The following is a 20,485-nucleotide window of genomic DNA, read 5'->3' on the forward strand; positions in this document are numbered from 1 at the left end:
CTTGGCCCAGACTCTGTCTCCTCACTCACTGTAGCTTTAGGTACTAAAAATCGATCCATTTTGTCTCTGGCAAAGGCTAGCTGAAGTTCGCTAAATGTCTGCAATAGTAACTTATTCTGGTTTGTTTCCTCACGTTGCCCCCCCCCCCCCGAAGAACTCTGGTGACCCCCAGGGGAGGCGCGCCCCACACTTTGAAAAGCCCTGTTCTAGAACATTCCTGGGTGATCACAGACTGTCACGTAGCCTAGTTCGGTTGTGAAACTCGCTAGGATGGAGTATTTTCGCGAGTTTAGTGGCAAACTTTTGCACTGCAATTTCTCTATTCTCGAAATTTGTAACCTGAAACCCTACAAGAAATGTTTCATAATGTTTGGGATTTTGAAAAATGCTTCTAGCAAGTTTATTTCGCTGTATTTTTCCATGAAACTTGGCATAAATCATCCTTAAAGGGGAACAGAGGGCAATATATAGAGTAAATATAACAATAAAACACACATTAACGAACCTTATTCAAGACTTACAAAAGTTTTTTGTTCTAAGGTTGGAAAGTTATAGTGTTTTGAAAGTAGCGCGAGCAAACTATTTCCGCAGTTTGAACAGCCCGCCATGATATTAATTTTATCCAATCAGAATGCACGTTCATTTTCTCTGCGTAACACTCATGACGCATGTATGTGCCCAGTTGTGTTGGCTCATTGAGGTTGGGAATAGCACGTGTGAAATACCGGTTTCTGCCTCTTGCGACGATTTTGCAAGTCCACGGGTGGCGCCTATCTCACTGCAGCGAATAAATTCTGCTGGACTCGTGAGCAACTCCACGTTACATTTTCCGCACGAGCACCACGCCGTGTCACCTGCACGCAGACGCTCTGCCCCACGCTCGCCACGCCCATGGTCAGCATCAGTCTCATCCTCGCCGTCATCCGAGCTTTCTTCTCTTATTTCATCACCGGAGTCGAGAGTACCTCTCCTAGGTTCAAACTGGCACCCTTCTAAGCCATAGCCTGCTTGCAGTGTGTCTTGCGGGATCTCTTCGTGTGATTCGACAGAGCTGTCGCCTTCACTTGATGCGCCCGACGCCATGATTACACGCTTATCTCCTCTATTTCGGAGAGTTCCGCTAGTGCAGTGGGTAGCGCTGACGTCACGGTCTTTTAAAAATGGCGACTCTTGTGCGGTTTAGCGTATAAAGTATTATATTTACAATTACCAAGATATTTCTGTTAGGACTAGGACTGTTTTGGCCTCTAGAGGCCGCTGTTATTTCCTTTTCATGTCGTGTTCATTTTGGCCTCTAGAGGCCGCCACTGTTCCTGTGTTTTGAGTTTGTGTTAATTGCCTAATTATCTTCACCTGTGTCCTTAATTAGTTTGTCTATTTATACCCCTGAGTTCAGTCCTCTTGTCACGGAGTCTTTGTGCTGTTATGTTTATCTCCAGTTTCCTTTGTACTGTGTTTTTTGATCTTCTTAGCTTTTGAATTTTTGCACTTTGCTTTTCTTTTGGATTATACTCTTTGGTTTTTTTTTGTCTTTTGTTTTGCCCTGTATATAGTGTATATAGTTTAAATAAACCTTTTGATTATTTTTCTACTTCCGCCTCACGCCTCTGCATTTGAGTCATCCCCCTGGTGGCCTAGTGGGGGTTTGCTGGATTATCACACCAACGAACCAGGTTCGAATCCCAGCAAAACCCTAACAGAAAGACTCCGTCATGACCGACTCAGCAGAGGCTGCTTCAACTGTCTACCCGGCCAACCTTCAGGGAATTATGGCAGCTTTGACACGCTTCGGAGCGACCATGGACGCTCATGGACGTACGCTCACTAGCCAACGTGAGGCCCTCGCTCGCCACGAGGAACTGCTTCAGCAAATTGGGAAAACCCTGGCACAGCTGACATCTCTGCCTGCATCTCCTGCTCCTGATCCAGTTCCTGCTCCTGATCCAGTTCCTGCTCCTGATCCAGCTCCCACTCCTGCTCCAGTGCCTCCTGCAATGCTGCCTTCTTCACCTCGCGAACCCAGCCTTCCTGCACCACAGAGGTATGACGGCAAGCACAGTGAGTGCCGAGAGTTCCTTACCCAGTGTCAACTCACCTTTGAGCTTCAGCCTACCACCTACACTACGGATCGCCGCAAGATTGCCTTTGTGATCACCTTATTAGCTGGTAAGGCGCGAGCCTGGGCTACTGCTATCTGGCAAAGACAGGGACCTGAGTGCTTTGATTTCCAGCTTTTTTCTGAAGAGATGCTTCGGGTCTTCGATCAGGCAGACATCAGTACCGACGCAGCCCGAAAGCTCATGTCCATCCGGCAAGGAGGAAGCGTCGCAGATTACGCCATCTCGTTCCGAACACTCGCAGCAGTAAGTGGATGGAACGAGACTGCCCTGGTGTCAGCCTTCCACCATGGTCTGTCTGACCCCATCAAGGACGGTCTGGCCTCTATTGGATGCCCAAGTGACCTCGAAACCCTCATCTCACATGCTATTCGTCTGGACAACAGGATGAGAGAACGCCACCAAGCCTTGAGCCCCCCCAGCCTCCCTACCTCTACCTGGAGACCGTCTACCTCCTTCAGTGACTGTCCAGAACCCATGCAAGTGGGTCGTACTCGCCTCTCCGCATCTGAGAGGGAGCGCAGAAGGAGGGACAAGTGCTGCATCTACTGTGGCAAGCCTGGTCACTTCCGAGCATCATGTCCCGAACTCTTGGGAAAAGGACCGCCCCGTCCAGCCGAGGGAGGGTTGTGACGGGGCCTACCCTCTCTCCCGGACTCCCTGGCCAAGGAATCTACATCCCGGTCTCCATCTCCTGGGGTGAGTCTGTCCACTCTTGTCAAGCTTTGATAGACTCAGGGGCGGCTGGGAACTTTATGGATATTCACTTCGCCCAAAGCATCAATATTCCGACTGCACCTCTTGAAGTCCCACTGTCTGTGTCTGCCCTCGATGGCCAAGCGTTAGGTGATGGAAGAGTCACCCAAGTTACTTCTCCAGTTTTCCTCCAGTCTCAAGGTCACAAGGAAGAAATATCCCTGCACCTGATTCCTTCACCAGAGTTCCCAGTGATTCTAGGCCTTCCTTGGCTTACCCGCCACAACCCTCGCATAGACTGGGTAACAAGCCAGGTTGTGGAATGGGGCCCTGTGTGCCATGCCTCTTGTCTGCTCTCTAGCTCTCCTGTGTCTCCTGCCGAGCCCCCTGATCTCACCGAGTTATCTCAAGTTCCCACAGAGTACTGGGATCTCAAGGAGGTATTCAGCAAGAGCAGGGCCGCCGTTCTTCCTCCGCACCGGGCCTACGACTGTGCCATCGACTTGCTCCCTGGGACTACCCCTCCTCGTGGCAGACTGTTTTCACTCTCTCAGCCAGAACGCAAGGCCATGGAGGAATACCTCAAAGATGCCCTGGTCTCTGGGTTTATTCGACCCTCCACTTCACCTGCTGGAGCCGGCTTCTTCTTTGTCGGCAAGAAGGATGGGGGGCTCCGACCATGTATTGATTACAGGGGCCTGAATAAGATCACTGTGCGCAACCGATATCCCCTTCCGCTGATGTCCACAGCTTTCGACCTGCTCCAAGGCGCCACCGTCTTCACCAAGTTGGACCTACGGAACGCATACCACCTCATCCGTATCCGACAGGGAGACGAGTGGAAGACTGCCTTTAACACCCCGTCTGGGCACTACGAATACCAGGTGATGCCCTTCGGACTCACCAACGCACCAGCTGTTTTTCAGGCCCTAATCAACGACGTCTTAAGGGACATGATTAACCTATACGTTTTTGTCTACCTCGACGACATCCTTATCTTTTCCAAGACCGTGCAGGAGCACCGCCACCATGTCCGCCAGGTTCTCCAGAGGCTGCTACAGAACAATCTGTTCGCCAAGGCCCAGAAATGCGAATTTCATGTTCCCGAGGTCTCCTTTCTGGGATTTATTGTACGGACAGGCCAACTCCAAATGGACCCTGCCAAGACCCTGGCCGTCCGGGATTGGCCTACTCCCAAGTCCGTTAAGGAGGTTCAGCGGTTCTTAGGATTCGCTAACTTCTACCGCAAGTTCATCAGGAACTTCAGTTCTGTGGCAGCACCCATGTCAGACCTCACCAAAGGGACAGGTGGATCTTATGGCTGGTCTCCTCAGGCAGAAAAGGCGTTCAAAGACCTCAAGGACCGCTTCTGCACGGCACCCATTCTGGTTCTCCCGGACACCTCCCAACCATTCATCGTGGAGGTGGACGCCTCGGACAGTGGTGTCGGCGCGGTGCTCTCTCAACGTTCGGAAGGAAAGCTGCACCCCTGCGCTTACTTCTCCCACCGCCTGAGTCCTGCTGAGTCCCGGTACGATGTGGGGGATCGAGAACTGCTAGCGGTCAAACTGGCCCTTGAGGAGTGGAGGCACTGGCTGGAGGGAGCACAACATCCATTCCTGGTTTGGACTGACCACAAGAACCTGGAGTACCTCCAGCAAGCCAAGAGACTGAACCCTCGACAGGCTAGGTGGGCCCTGTTTTTCAGTCGGTTTGACTTCACCCTCTCATACCGCCCCGGCTCCAAGAACACCAAACCTGACGCACTGTCCAGACTGTTCTCTGCCACTAACAGGGAGAATGAAGTCGGGCCTATTATCCCTGTGTCCCGGATTGTGGCCCCTGTCCGCTGGGGTATTGAGGAGGCTGTCCGACGAGCCCAACGCCAGGACCCCGGTCCTGGGACGGGGCCACCAGGCCTCTTGTACGTCCCACATCAAGCCCGGGCCAAGGTTCTCCAGTGGGGTCACTCTTCCCCTCTCACCGCCCACCCGGGAGCTCGGAGGACCCTGGACTTCCTGAAAAGACACTTCTGGTGGCCTAACATGGAGAAGGAAGTAAGGTCATTTGTCCTGTCCTGTGAGGTTTGCACCAGAACCAAGAACCCACGACAGCGTCCCCAGGGTCTCCTGCATCCTCTGACCATTCCCCGGCGTCCCTGGTCCCACGTGGCAGTCGACTTTATCACGGGTCTCCCTGAGTCACAAGGTAACACGGTCATTTTGGTCTTAGTTGACAGATTCTCCAAGGCCTGCCGCTTCATACCACTGTGCAAACTCCCCTCTGCTCTTGAAACTGCGAAACTTTTGTTTAATCATGTCTTCCGAGTCTTTGGTCTTCCACAGGACATCGTCTCAGACCGAGGGCCCCAGTTCTCCTCCCGAGTGTGGCACGGGTTCTGCAAGGTCATCGGAGCCACTGCCAGCCTCTCCTCTGGGTTTCACCCACAGTCCAATGGTCAGACGGAGAGGCTCAACCAGGACCTGGAAACCACCCTGCGAGGCCTGGCTATGGATAACCCGACATCGTGGAGCACCTGGCTGCCATGGGCGGAGTACGCCCACAACACCCTGCAGTCATCGGCCACCAAGCTGTCGCCATTCCAGTGCCAATTCGGGTTCCAGCCACCTCTGTTCCCGGACCAGGAGGAGGACGCGGGGGTGCCCTCGGTCAACCAATATGTGAGACGGTGTCGCAAGACCTGGAGCAAGGTCAGGAAGACCCTCATACAGACCTCCAGAACCAACCAGACTCAGGCCAACCGCCATAGAAGACCTGCACACGCTTTCCGCCCTGGGCAGCGTGTTTGGCTGTCCACTAAGGACCTTCCACTGCGGGTGGAGAACCGCAAGCTTGCTCCTCGCTACATTGGCTCCTTCAAGGTGGTGCGCAGGGTGAACCCTGTCTCCTACCGGCTCCAGTTGCCCCGGACTCTGAGGATCAACCCCACTTTCCATGTTTCCCTGTTACGGCCCGTACTGACGTCTACGTATGCCCCTGCCCCTAGGAACCCCCCACCCCCCCGCATCTTCCAGGGGCAGACTGTGTTCACTGTGAATCGCCTGCTTGACTCCCGCCGGGTCCGCGGCGGGTTGCAATATCTGGTGGACTGGGAGGGCTATGGTCCTGAGGAGCGCTGCTGGGTTCCTGCTCGGGATGTCCTTGATAAAGAACTATGTCGGGACTTCCATTCGGCCCATCCGGATCGCCCTGGGAACGTCAGGAGACGCTCCTAGAGGGGGGGGTCCTGTTAGGACTAGGACTGTTTTGGCCTCTAGAGGCCGCTGTTATTTCCTTTTCATGTCGTGTTCATTTTGGCCTCTAGAGGCCGCCACTGTTCCTGTGTTTTGAGTTTGTGTTAATTGCCTAATTATCTTCACCTGTGTCCTTAATTAGTTTGTCTATTTATACCCCTGAGTTCAGTCCTCTTGTCACGGAGTCTTTGTGCTGTTATGTTTATCTCCAGTTTCCTTTGTACTGTGTTTTTTGATCTTCTTAGCTTTTGAATTTTTGCACTTTGCTTTTCTTTTGGATTATACTCTTTGGTTTTTTTTTGTCTTTTGTTTTGCCCTGTATATAGTGTATATAGTTTAAATAAACCTTTTGATTATTTTTCTACTTCCGCCTCACGCCTCTGCATTTGAGTCATCCCCCTGGTGGCCTAGTGGGGGTTTGCTGGATTATCACACCAACGAACCAGGTTCGAATCCCAGCAAAACCCTAACAATTTCGTTGTTTTCTAGTACATAAATTTGATAGAATACTTAAGAATACGTTACTTTGTCACATCAGCAACCGTATATATTATATTTTGTACCCCTTTAAGTGATGAGCGTGACATTGTTATTTTGGTCTGGGTCACGGAGTTAGTTGGAAGCGGGAGAAATGAGAGTTTCTCAACTACAGCAGCACTTCTCACCATAGATGGCTGATGTGTTTCACAGCGTTTGGGATTTACTAAATCTCTAGATCTACTGAAGCTACGAGGATATAAATCACCAGGATTCTAATTTACTGGGTGAGAAGTATTATATATTTTTTTGAAAGGTTTATTCACGCTACAAGTCCATGAAAGTTGGAATTGTTCGTGAAGAGGTTAGTTAGATTTTGGTAGCGTGACGCGCACAACAAGCAAAAGAAAAAAATTTTCTTCCGAATTTCCTTGCGTTATCAAAATTATTTATTGATGCATTAAAAGACTGTGTGTTTATTATATTTAAGCGAATTTTTTTTTTATTATTATAGAGATTTGATCAAAACTTTCAAAACAGCATTCAAAGTGATTTTTCACGGGTGTAAATGTTACGCGTGACGTCCATAATTACGTTAAATTTTAAGAACTAAAATTCTGTTAAAAATTCTAGATTTGTGTTATCATTCTGGGGTTTTGCTGAATAATACTTTAGGGAGTTCTCTTACAATGCTGAAAATTCAATGAGTTTTGGTGAAATTCCAGAAAAGTTATTTACATTTTAACGCGCGTGATAGCGATTGTGCTCACACAGCGTGCTACTCATAACAACCGAAAACGTCATTGAATAACACATTCATTAAGAAATAAAGCAGGTTTAAAAATGACTTCAGTTCCCCTTTAGTATAAACCTGTGAGCTGCTCGAAAAGGACATGAATCAGCATTCTGACCAATCAGAATCCGGCAGTGATGTGGTGTAAACTGGTGTAATATTTACTAATCACGCAGCTGTGCTTTCCCAGCTGGACGACTGAAGCCATTGTGAAAAGAACAATGCGTTATTTTCTTGCTTCAGCTTCTTTTACTGCCTCGACTGTGGACTCTGCGTTCAGTCGAAGCCGAAGAGGAACTGCTCAGTGTTTTCCACGTTACAGTCAATCACGCTCTGGTTAATTAAGCTCACTCAGAAGACTTGAACTCTCAACCTCATAAACAGAACGGGGGAATAAACACAAGCGCTGACAAAAAGAGGAAGCATGATTGTTTTTATTGCGCCTCTGTGATGCAAGTTCGAGCTCAATGGTTTGGATTTCGTGACTCTCTGGGCGGGAGCGGCGTCTCGCCAGAGTCGAGCAGAGACAATAAACGCTCGACTGGTTTAGGAGAGAAAAGTTCATGAAGCATTCGCCCAGCGGCGACACGTTCGTCTGACCTTTGCTTGAAAAGCAGAAAGGTTCTCCAAAGAGGAAAAAACTAAACCGAGTTCTTTCAGGCTCGGTAAACAAGCAGCGCCCCGACGCAGTCGTAAACTCAAACAGCCGTGTTATCAGTGATCTGGGAGTAATGAACGCAGAGGAGGAGGAGAAATGCTGGACTCATAACGTGTGCACCCGAGGATGACCTCGAGGCGGGTTGAGCTCAACTTTCACGCATAAAAACCTCTCCGTGGGTTTCAGTTTTTAGCAGCATTGCCAAAAAAAAAAAGGTTCACGGATTGATTAAATAACGTTAAGGACAAACAAGCATTAAACCATCTGCTGGCAGTCAGTTTGGAATTAAATTCTTTGATAAAATCGAAAAAGAAATTTAAAAAAATCTCACACTATTGACAGTTTCTCCAAATAATACATCGATGTAAAATATTGTTATGAATTATCCCGTGAGATCACTCGGCTCCGATTCTCAGCAGGTCTGTGATGGGGCAAAACATCGAGTTGAGTGGAGTTTTGGTTTCATCTGGTGTTGATGGATCTCTGAGAAACGGAAATATACTCAAGTTAAATTTGATCCGTTGTTCGACCTTGAAGTCATTTCTAATTTTTTGTTGTGTAATAAACAGAAAAGTTTTAAATGAATCTGTGAAAAGCTTAATTCGCTAAATTCGTGTGTGTGTGTATTATAGAATTGATATCGTGTTTGAATGAAGTAAAATAATAATAATAATAATAATTTAAAAAAATCAAGTCAGTGTAGAAAAAAATGACGCCATGCACATGATTCTAAAGTATACAGAAATGACCAAAACTCTGAATGTTGAGTGTTTCGACCCAAAATGTGCTCCAGAGACCCGAGAGCAGGGATCTCAAGACTGACTTTAACACGAGGTTGCTACCATGACGCACACGTCTAAGCGAAACACGATACTCGAAACGGTTATAATGATTCCGAGTCCGGACCATTAGGGTCATCAGGAGTAGAGTGTGTGTGTCTCTCACACACACACTCGCGCGCACACTTAGCGGTGAGCGAAGGTCAGTGGTGCATTGAGGAGCTCCATAATGTCGTAATCAGTCTGGGAGTAAATGTGAGCAGTGAGAGACATGAGCTGATAAGCAGCCTGGATCAAGTGATCATGAGTCCTGGAGAGAGAGAGAGAGAGAGAGAGAGATGGAAAACCCCAGTTGCAGTTTCACTCCCGCACAAAGACCCCTCTATCCTTTCAGCCTCCAAATGTCAGGGCTGATAGAGAACCGGACGTCCACGCATGAGGTCTGGTTTGAAACTGATGCTTTATGGTGAATTCAGTTTATAAACAGGGACACAGTGGGATAAAGTATCAGACCTCCAGGGCCACAATGATGGAGCACAAGACGATCTAATCATTCCAGCGGATTTTCCTCGGAGTTAGTGCTCAAGAGTGATGTCAGAAACTAATTAATTAATTCCAGCTCAGATATCCCGAAAAGAACGACTCCAGGTGGGTTTAGATGTTTGGACTGGTTTTAAATTAATCCACCATGACATCACTCCTGGCCATACGCTTTACACGAATTACATTTACAACCTCAAAAACCAAAACCAGAACAGTAATTTTCAAGGGAAAAAAAGCACAAATTAGTTTGTTTGATTTTATTTTTTAAGGACTTAGATTGCCAACTTTACAGAAATTACAGGTGGGGATGTGCTTCAGGACAGAAAAGTGGGTTGAGCGAGTGTTATTGGTAAGAACAGTTCTAAAACTTTGCAGGATCAGTCGGAGTTCCTTCATCTGTTGATGGAATTGGTCAGAATTGCTAAAGGAGTGGGCGGGATTGGTTGGAATTGCTTCAGGAGTGGGCGGGATTGGTCGGAATTGCTTCAGGAGTGGGCGGAATTGCTTCAGGAGTGGATGGGATTGGTCGGAATTGCTTCAGGAGTGGGTGGGATTGGTCGGAAGCGCTTCAGGAGTGGGCGGAATTGGTCGGAATTGCTTCAGGAGTGGATAGGATTGGTCGGAATTGCTTCAGGAGTGGGCAGGATTGGTTGGAATTGCTTCAGGAGTGGGTGGGATTGGTCGGAATTGCTTCAGGAGTGGGCAGAATTGGTCGGAATTGCTTCAGGAGTGGATAGGATTGGTTGGAATTGCTTCAGGAGTGGATAGGATTGGTCCAAATTGCTTCAGGAGTGGGCAGGATTGGTCGGAATTGCTTCAGGAGTGGGCGGGATTGGTCGGAAGCGCTTCAGGAGTGGGCGGGATTGTTGAGTTGCATGAGCAGGTGGAATTGCTCAGGCTGACTTTATGAGCAAGGCGGATTGGTCAGAATTCCTTCAGGATGGGGCTGGGTTGATCAGAATTCCTTCAGGAGCAGGTGATACTTGTGCTTACAGGGGGTCTGAAGAAACTGGCAAAATTGTCTTTCCATGATTTCTGGAATTCTCACTGCGTTCCTCTACGTCTCTGTACTTGACGTGGCGATGTGTGCAGCATTCTTGGTGATAAAGGAGTGTTATTTGCTGCTTCATGGTCAGACATTTGGACTGGGAAATGAAAAACTGCTTTACGTTCAGAGAAAAAGAAAAGAAAGTCACATCCATGTGATCAAGTCGTGATCCCCAAAACTAAAAGTAATGAATGTGTGAAATCATATTGTTCTGTTTGCAAGAAATAATAATTCCCAAGTATTTAGACTCAGCTTTGATGTTGCTGTCTGGACTTCGAATGTTTGGATCTAGAAGATGGAAAAGACTTGAAGATAACCTCAGATGAGATTCCATGGGAATATACTGTACATCACATGATAGTTTTTCATACTTTTTGATATCGCAGAGAAACTGCTTTGAACTATTCTCAATTGGTTTGAAGTATCACGAGTGTCAGGAACATCAGAGTGTACTAGCGCAAACGCACACGTCAGTCGAAGCCTGCAGGAGATGTGATGTCTAACCATCATCAAAACACGAAGCCCAAGAGGCTGAACGACGTACTTACTGGCCTAGAACAGGAAGCATGATGGGAAGTGCTTCAAAGCATTCTGGGGGCACATAAACACCAAGCTTCATCTGTTTACATGTGAGCGTGTGTGTGTGGGGTTCCTCTTCATGTATGGTATTACTCATCATGTACTACTTCTCAGCAACCACATGAAGTCACAGGAAATGAAAACGATCATTCTTCTAACCTGACGTCCCACGCTGGCCTGGAACCGAGCGTCAGAAAGAGTCGATACAGGAATAAACAAAAGGCCAGTGTCGGGGTTATGACTCATTCTTTGAAATAAATATCCGAGTCTGAAATCCTGAGCTCCTGTTCAGGTAACTGTAAAGTCAAAACTTCTGAGGACTTCCAGGTTAAACGTCTGGGGACTTGATGTTCTTCCCCAGCTCCTGACTAGAAAAAGAGTCCAACAGAGGTGATGGTTACGGAGGGGGAAACCACCACAGAGAAGACAATGAGCAGCATCCAGCCTGCAGCACAGCACTGTGGGACAAACACCTTCATGAGCTTTGTTTCCTTCACATTTTTACTTGATTTTTGGAATTGGTTATTATTTGGAATACAAATGGATCATTCTGGAAACTGTCATGAAGTTAATTTCTGGATTCCTCTGCTCACCCTGACCTCAGGATAAAAACCTGCCAGTGCTGAGACACTTCACAACCTGATTTGGAACCGTGGGCACCATACGAGTTGGGAAGGAACCCTGTTTGATTCCCAGGGATTTGTTGGAGGTGGAGCACCTTCCTTCGCTCGTGATGCATCAGTAACCTGGGTGGAAAGGACGAGCAGATTCTGGATCCGGATGATTTAGGTTTTTTGTTCACGGATGTCTTCAGACAAGGCAGACCTGGGCATTGTACAGCCCGCGTAAGGTTAATTAGAAATTACAAAATAAACGTATTTTCTAATTTTACCTCATGCATGGACTGAATGTGCATTGCTTTTATTTTGAAGTTGTGTTCAACAAAAACGCAATGCGCGCGACATGAAATCCCACGAAACCTAATCCTGCGATGACTACTTCCGTAATTTGTCCAGACCAACCACAAACTTGTACGTCATCCTTCAAACGGTCCAGCCAATCACATAGTGTGACGTCACCAGCAGGCGCCGAGCCGATCTGTAGATCTGACACCTACACCGAATCGACTGATGATCTGTCAGCTGTGCTTCGCATCTCCACCTCAGACATTCAACCTGACTCTGATGCACTCGTTAAAGACCAACAGAGACGAGATTTCTCTCACTGAACAAATAAAAAACTGAAAAACACCAAATAAGGTGATTAGACGACAAATGTGGGCATCATTATGATAATATGATGCATCTTGCTTGATATGTGGAGTAGAAAGACAATATTGCGATGTGTTTATTGTGTTTTGGGGCGAATGTGACTGAAAAAATGGTACAAACGTTCACATTTTGTTCACCATCGTTTTGGGAAATTTGATTGAATAAATGACATTTTTTGTAAGGCAACCTCGTTTTTTCCAGACTCTTACCAGTTTGTAAAAACAATGTTATTTCCTGCTTTATATAAAGAAATACAATTAATATTATGCAGAATGACGGCACGGTGGTGTAGTGGTTAGCGCTGTCACCTCACAGCAAGAAGGTCCGGGTTCGAGCCCCGTGGCCGGCGAGGGCCTTTCTGTGTGGAGTTTGCATGTTCTCCCCGTGTCCGCGTGGGTTTCCTCCGGGTGCTCCGGTTTCCCCCACAGTCCAAAGACATGCAGGTTAGGTTAACTGGTGACTCTAAATTGAGCGTAGGTGTGAATGTGAGTGTGAATGGTTGTCTGTGTCTATGTGTCAGCCCTGTGATGACCTGGCGACTTGTCCAGGGTGAACCCCGCCTTTCGCCCGTAGTCAGCTGGGATAGGATCCAGCTCGCCTGCGACCCTGTAGAACAGGATAAAGCGGCTACAGATGATGAGATGAGATTATGCAGAATTTAGTTCAGCCTTTTGGTCCGGCCCTCCACAAAATTTTCTGTTTCTCATGTGGCCCCGTGGAAAAAATAATTGCCCACCCCTGAGACAAGGTGTCGGCCAGACGGCTGAGAGCGAATTGGTTCATCAATGTTTTTATTGATGAGCCAGTTGAGTCCTTTTGTGGCTTTAATGAAACTCTCATGCTTGCACACCTCACATTCAAACACTTCTGAAGTGTTCATTAAAAATGTTCTGCTTTTTTGAAACTGAGGCTGCAAACATCACACTTCATGACCAGAAAGGTTGTCTGGAGCGGATACAGACTCGGGTGAAATAAAGTCGGTCCTCACAGGGATCCGAGTACCGGCTTGTTTTCCACAGTCTGGATTAATGAACACGGATGTCTTTCCAGTTTCTCTTTGAGAAATTACGTTGCACGACATTTTTCGTTTATTTCCTTGGACTTCTGGACGATCGCTTTGGAGATTTCACTTCTCCAGTGCACGAGCCAATTAATTTAATTTGTCCAACCCTGACTTTGAACCAAGAATGGCCTTGTTGCTTTATTTTTATCATTTTCATTGAGCTCAACAGAGCAACGCTTCAGACTTGACTCGTCACAGACTGCCAGCTGAGCCAAGTCCTGAAGGTCTGTGCGCTTGTATCGTGACCTGGTGCAGGGTTCCCGGCTCTCAGATTACAGCCTGGCTGCTCAGATTAGCTCTTAATTAAAAACCAGCGTTCCATTTTTCTTGTCTGTGAGAGCAGAGGGCTACGGCATCACAGATCAGAAGATGATTACTCTTTAATTATGCAATTACAGAGGGAGAGAGTGCTGTCAGACTGACGGAGAGGAGGAGGGACGGGAGGAAACCAGATGAGACAGTCGTCTCACGAACGTCCTGATGGAAAACATGATGCATTCGTTTACCTGAGAGTCCATCAGAGAGCTCGGACAAAGCCGACAACAAACAAGGCATTAAAGTTCTCACGAACCGTCCATCAGCATCGATTAAATGGCAGCAAGCCAAAATTAACCCAGGAATTTGAATTACGTCAACTTTGCTGTCATGATGACTTGTCTGAGACGTTCCAGCTTTACTTCTGACTGTTACAAAGCACTGACACCAGAGACTCCTTCCTGAAATGTTCCGGAAACAACATCTTTCACCATATCAATGATTGCACAAGTTATTTGTTGAATATATAGAAATGATCATATCTTCGAATTCATGCAGTGATGGACCTTCTGACCAATCAGTCGAGAGCGCTGTTAACAGGAAGGGGTCGAGGTTAATACTCGAGAGACCTTTAACGAGCTGTCGTGTCTGCTACTGAGAGCTTTTAAAGCAAATGGATTCCTGTGTCCGTTGCTGATCTCCTCAAAACTCGAGTCAACATCTCACCATCCAACCTGCAAACATATTCTCGAGAGATGTGGTGAGTGGATGAAGAGTTGCTCCAGAACGCTTCACATCACGTCAGTCTGGGAAACTCCAACACGCACTTTTCCACTTGATTCCCAACAGACGCACACTTCCTTCCCTTCCGTCACCCTGATTTTCACGCATCATCAGAAGACGGCAGGCTCGGTACAACTTGTCCGGCTGCCTTGTTAACGTCGGGTCTTTCCAGCCTGAATGAGGTTTTGGATTCCTGAAGTGGGAATCGCAGCAGAGAGTCTTTTTGAACGCTTCTTTGCTGTGCAGCCTGTTGAGGTCATCTGGTCGAGAAGAACAACACAAATCTACAGCACTAATAAAAGTCCTTGGGGCACAAAAAAAAAAAACCCAAAAAGTCCTGAGCACTACAAAGAGGTCAGACTTTGAACAGACCCAGCACATCTCCACGGGCCTCTAATTAATTCTGATCGACCCGTGTTGATCTGATGATTAAGCTTGTTAAAGCTCGTTAAGGCTGAGCGTGAGAGCCGAGGGGTGACGCTCTAAGCTCCCGTAATCTCCTTCTCTGAGCTTTTAACCCGAGCATCACCTCGTTGTCCCGGATCTTATGAACTCGTCCGTGACTTAACGGGATCACGGGGGGTGAAAAACGACAATGTTCTTGTACGTTCTCAAAATAAAGATGGTTAGTGAATTAGCGTGGAAAAGGTCTTCCACGGTCCAAGTTCTATCGTCTGGTTTGTTTTTGTGCGTATTCCCTTGTAATTATTGACGGTGGTGCATCTTTATTTGGCTTTTTTTTTATATACCACTGCCCAGCTGAAAGTCTTGTCTTTTTGCCAGCTGTGTTTGCGGGCTGTTCTGCCGTGTGGGTGTGAGAGTTCGCTTGCTTTTCCATGTTTGTGTGAGAGGAGAAGATGGAGGCCGGCCGACGAGCATGAGTCGTTCCTGTGATGTGGTTGGCTGAGCTGGAGTTTTTTGTCCAAGACGTTTGTTTACTCGCGTATCTCCGTGGCTACCCTGACTCATCAGCTCTCTCTTGTACATGGAGAGAAAAGACGCCCATCGTGCCTCACCACAAAGCACTGGCACGTGCGTGCTCTTTTTGTTTGCCTTTTTACCACAGTAACCCTTGCCGCTGCACGTTTTGGCTGGTCTTTGACGTTACGACACGCTTCGTCTTGCTGTTTTACAGCTCAAGATCTTGCTTTCGTCCTTGGTTCGTCTTCCTTGCTGTGAAACAGGATGAGCTGTGTACCACTTAGTCGAGGTTTATACTTTCTTTTTAATTACGTTCTCGTCATGCACAAACCCCACGCACGACAAAACAATCGCTGTTGCCTTGGGACCTTGGCCGAGTCTCCGGAAGTGGTTCTTATTCTCTCGGACCTTTTTTTAGGGTTGTAATTTTGTGCAGACGCTCACACTGGGGCTTGAATTAATAAACCGAGGGAGCTCTAAGCGTTCCTGCATTGTCTCGAAGTCAGCAGTGTCGCCGAATTAACGAGGAAGAGGAATCGAGGGGCTTGGCCAGGGTCCCCTCATCCCCCATGTTCTCGCTCTGCCTTCGGAGTCGCGACGAAGCATCTTGTCCTTGTGTGTCTTCCCTCCTAATTAATGAAGAGTGGAAATGCAGAGCTTGCAAAGAAAGTAATTTAAGAAATTAATCCGCTGCAGGTGGCGACCTGGGGGCAGAGACAAATTTCAGTAAGCAGATTTGTTCAGTTGGGTTAAACAGAAGGTTTTAGAGAAGGCGGAAGATTCCTGTTACAGCTCTGTTCCAAAAAGATAAGTTGGGATTTACGTGGGGAAAGGTAACGGGTATTTGTAATCGCCCAAATTTACACACATTCTTGAGTCGATTTTCTGAGAACAGGGTTCAGGTGAAAAACTCACCTGAGTGTGATTCGCGTCTGAGATGGAGTTTTTCAGGAGAATCTCGACCAACGAAGACCAGACCAGCACCTGAGTTTAAGCTGAAAAAAAAAAACAATCAGGCGTAGAAAATGTGGCAGATCACAGAATCCAGGGACACATGTCGGCCCGGGGGCATTGTGAGTTATTGACAGATTCTGAAAGTACAGTTTCTAAGCTTTCCAATGATGCCTTCCATGTGGAGATCTGACAATATTTGAAGAATGTGTGGCCTTTTGAAAGTGTATACTTCTTAAAACAGAAAAGGGAGAAAATCGCCCTCAAAGTTTTCCATCTCAGCTGCTCTGGGTGCAGGGCGGGCACATAATGCTGCTCATTTGCATGACATTAAGGAAAGCCCTACCCCCTACGAGCTAGCGCGATGCTACTTTCATGTAAACAAAGATCACCACGTCAATTTTCCTTCCATGCAAAGTATGCCCAACACAATTATGAAGTACAAAAATAAGTCCTAAAGTATACTTTAACGTTTTGTGGTTGAAAAATTACTCACACCGTAAGAAAGAAAGATAGCACGATGATGACACAACTAACACAACACTAGTTTCATGTAAAGCCTCGGTCACAACCGGATGTATGTGCTCCTATGGCCGGTCTACATGCAAAAAACGCACGAGAGCGCGCGTGTGATGTGCTGATTTTCGAGCCGCAGACCGGCCGCAGAGGTTCTTTGTCATGTCAAACAAACTCTACGGGCGCTTACGTTTTTTTCAGGTTGCAAGACAAACTTACGGCCAACGCGCGTCTTTCTCCATGAACAAAAAAAAAAACGCAGCGATTTGGGAAACGCCAAAAATCGCACGGCCAAAAAATCGTACGTCCGGTTGTGACCTAGGCTTAACCAAACCACAACACTCTCCGTTACATGCAAAAATAACCACACAGCCTTAGATTAATAAACTCACCCCATCAGAAAGAGAAACGGCGCCTTGCACACACCAATGCCTCCGATGGAATGTAATCCTAGAACGGTCCGTGTATCATCCGATCATTCAAGTATTCCATTCAATCTGGAAAACGAGGTTGCGTTTTTTTTTGCTAGAAATGGTTATCTCCGATGTAAATACCGAGTGTCTGTTTGCTTCGCGGTGTTTCAGCTCCTCTGCGCTCTGTTTAGTAACTCATTCCATAGTGAAATCACACGCCTGTATGCAGCTTAAGTAGCCACGAGCTCAGCTCGTATCATACAGCTGATTCGTGAAAAAAAAAAAAAAACTTAAATCATCATGTGAATGGGCCATATGGTAATTTACCCACAACCCCCAGCAGGCTACAGTCCTGACAAAAACGAGACAATTTGCAACAAAAAATGTATGCTTTTCCAACAAAACAATCTATTATCTGAAATACTGATTGCATTCTTCAAGATCTCAACTTGCACATGATGGAAAAAAACAAAAATCACAAATTCCGAAAAAAAATGCTTCTTTTGCGATTATCTCGGATTCGTTTCGGCCGACATGCGTCCCTGGATTCGGTGAGGCGTCACAAATGCTGACTGATGAAGGAAAATGCGTTTCTTGTTTATTCTTTGCTGTCAAATGTAATATGATGCAACATCAAAGCAAGAGACGGTTTAAAGGCGAACAAAAAAATAAAAATATGAGCATGATATCTGAACGACAAGATGGCAAAATGGTGTTGAAATAAATCTAATCGGAGTTCTGTCTGTCTGCTGTCAAGATATTGTTGAATATCCTCGTTGGAATTTGATTTAACACTGGCTTCTGCACTCGTTCTTGCGCAGCGTGGAGAATAGCACTTGATCCAGCACAGACTTATTTTGTATTCTATTATGTGTTTTTTTTTTTTTTTTTCATTTTTAAAGCAGTTATCATGTGATTAGTTCACAAAGCTATGAGATATTAAATTGAGGTCATGATGAAACCTTAATGATCAAGCAAGACCACGAGTGAAGCACTTGGAGGGCTGGGAAAGGAACCCGTTTTCCCCAAGCGCCCAGGCCATGTGACCCGTCCTCCATTTTTGTAATACTGGGTTTAATTTGGGAAAGTGCTGTGAGATCGATGGTCCCCATTAAAGCGTGTCTCATGTCAGAAACGAGACGCCTGGAGCGTCTACAAAGGCCCATTTATCCAGCTGGCCTGTCTTTTTAAAGACGACGACCGAGGCTGATGGGGCGTGCGAGCACAGAGCCACGCTGCGGAGGATCTTTTGAGATTATAACGCAAAAAGGGCTTTGTTTCGCTCTGAATTGGATCGCATGAAGTTTTTGCATCATGACTGTTGTCCATGTGATCTCGCACACCCTCGCCCTCGGGCTGTTTCAGGCTTTGAATAACATAAAAGAAGATTTATACAATGATGATGCTCATGTTGCTCATAACGGCTGGCCGGGAGGAGTTAAATCTCGATTCCTCCTGCCTCGAGAAGATCACTGGGTTGACTCGTGTCGTACCTCGGAGCTTTTCCATCTCACTGCCTGGGGGTGGGGTTGATTTGTTACACTCCATCTTGGTGAGAGGGGAAATGAGCTGGAACTCATGTCCCTCAGCAGACTCCTCGTTCTCCGACACCCTCTCCTCAAGCATGTTTTTCTGAGAAAGCGCAGAAAGTGTCACCTTCTGTGCCCTGAAGATATCGGAAAACGTAGTTTAACCTCCTGCTGCTTTCCCTCTAAGGGCCTCTGCATGCTCTTGCGACAAGGCTTTCGCAGATAGCTTTTCGCAGACAGTTGTAATTTATCGTTGAGCGGGGAGTAATAGGCGTGCGCGATGTTATTCACCGCCACAACGCAAGGGGGCGCGAAGTCGCGAAATCGCTAGGAGTAGTTGGTGGGTGTGGTTAGTGGAGCGTTTATCCTCCGGTTACTTATAATGACTAGAACTGGAGTCGTATAGATGTACGTACTTCCTCACTTCCTCGATCAACCGCTCTTCGTGCTGCTCCATCTTCGCTCGTGTTTTTAAAAATGGCGGTCGTGAAAACAAACCAAACCGGGAAAGTAGGGAAGTGGAAGTGCGTGTACAGCGGACGTAGAGTGGACCAATCAGAGCCCTCTTGTCTGCGACGCTGTCTGCGAGGCTTCTGCAGTGGTCACAATTTTTGGGAGGTGCGCGCAGAGCGTCTGCGAAGGTGGGGGGGCTACGCAGACGCTATCTGCGACGCCGTCTGCGAGGACTGGGTTGTCAGCATAAATTGGCCTTAACTCTGGAGATTCCTTCCATCAGTGTTAAAGAAGCATCTCCTCACAGAAAACTTCACCACGTCAAAATATTTTTTAGAATTAGACAGAATCGATGCACTTGATACACAAACGAGGAAGACATTTGAGTAGTGGTTCATTTTATGTATTGATTGATTTTTGCGAAGCTAGCTATGTCGTTTTGTTGGCCATTTTGCTCTAGCGAGGTGCAAGCATGTCAGGGTAAAACAGAAAGATTTGAAAGACATAAGGCAAAAACACGTTGCTGAAAATGGAAACTTGTGTTTCGACGACAACAGAAGAACTCTTCCAAAGGTTCTGTGCAGTCTGAGGAACTCTTGAAGAACCCTGTTTTTCAAACAATGAGAGTCAACGATAGAACAAGCTAGACTGGTGTATATCATAGCCTCAGGAGAACGTGGGCTCTCGACTTCAAGACTTCACCTTAAGCATCTATGAGGTTCTCAGAGGAAAAGTTGGAATGGTCCGTGTGGAAAGTGTTTCTGTTGCGAAGCTAACGTGTTCTCTTTATCTTCCTGTCCTTTAGATGTTTGAACGCTTGCACTTACTGCAAAACCAAGCACGCGCGAGGTGATCTGGCCAGTTACCCCGTCGAAGAACTGGTGGAACGAGCCAGACAGTCCTTCCAGGGTGAGTCCATTTCCATTTTTGGCTTCCTCCAGTGTTCTCCAGCAGGTGATCTTCCACATGTGAAAGGTGGAGTTGCTTGGAGTGTGTTTAGGTTTTCATGTTTTTACTTTCCATCCATCTCAGCAACTTTATTTAGAAAAAATAAATCCAAGAGCCTGAATGTCGCAAAACTCAATGCTTCAGTGTTCTCTCGAGCATCTCTCTGTAAGTGAATCAACTGAAATAACGAGTCCTAAATAAATCGGGTGAATCAGGTGTCTCAAATGAATCAGATTAATGGGAACCATGAACCATTTCTTGTTTCGAATCATTTGATTCAGATCTGAGGAATCGGTTGAATTTGTGCCTCGGCTGAATCCGATGAAGAGTCGCTTGTCTGAATCAAACGGATCACTTCTGAGATAAACTGGTGAGTCAAGTTTCAAATGAATCAGCTGAAGGATGTTGTGTAGGGTGAATCACCTGTCCGCTGAATCA

At 46.8% G+C, this 20,485-nt stretch overlaps 1 protein-coding gene across 1 annotated transcript in view; it reads left to right on the forward strand.

Moving 5' to 3' along the window:
* Positions 1 to 20,485, forward strand: part of cdkal1 (CDK5 regulatory subunit associated protein 1-like 1) — a 358,098-nt gene that overhangs the window by 155,727 nt on the left and 181,886 nt on the right. Inside the window, exon 8 of the mRNA XM_060920977.1 lies at positions 19,905 to 20,008. Coding sequence (XP_060776960.1) covers positions 19,905 to 20,008 — 104 coding nt within the window. The remainder of the gene's footprint in view (positions 1 to 19,904; positions 20,009 to 20,485) is intronic.

This window comes from Neoarius graeffei, chromosome 5 (assembly GCF_027579695.1).
Source record: "Neoarius graeffei isolate fNeoGra1 chromosome 5, fNeoGra1.pri, whole genome shotgun sequence".
Classification (NCBI taxonomy): domain Eukaryota; kingdom Metazoa; phylum Chordata; class Actinopteri; order Siluriformes; family Ariidae; genus Neoarius; species Neoarius graeffei.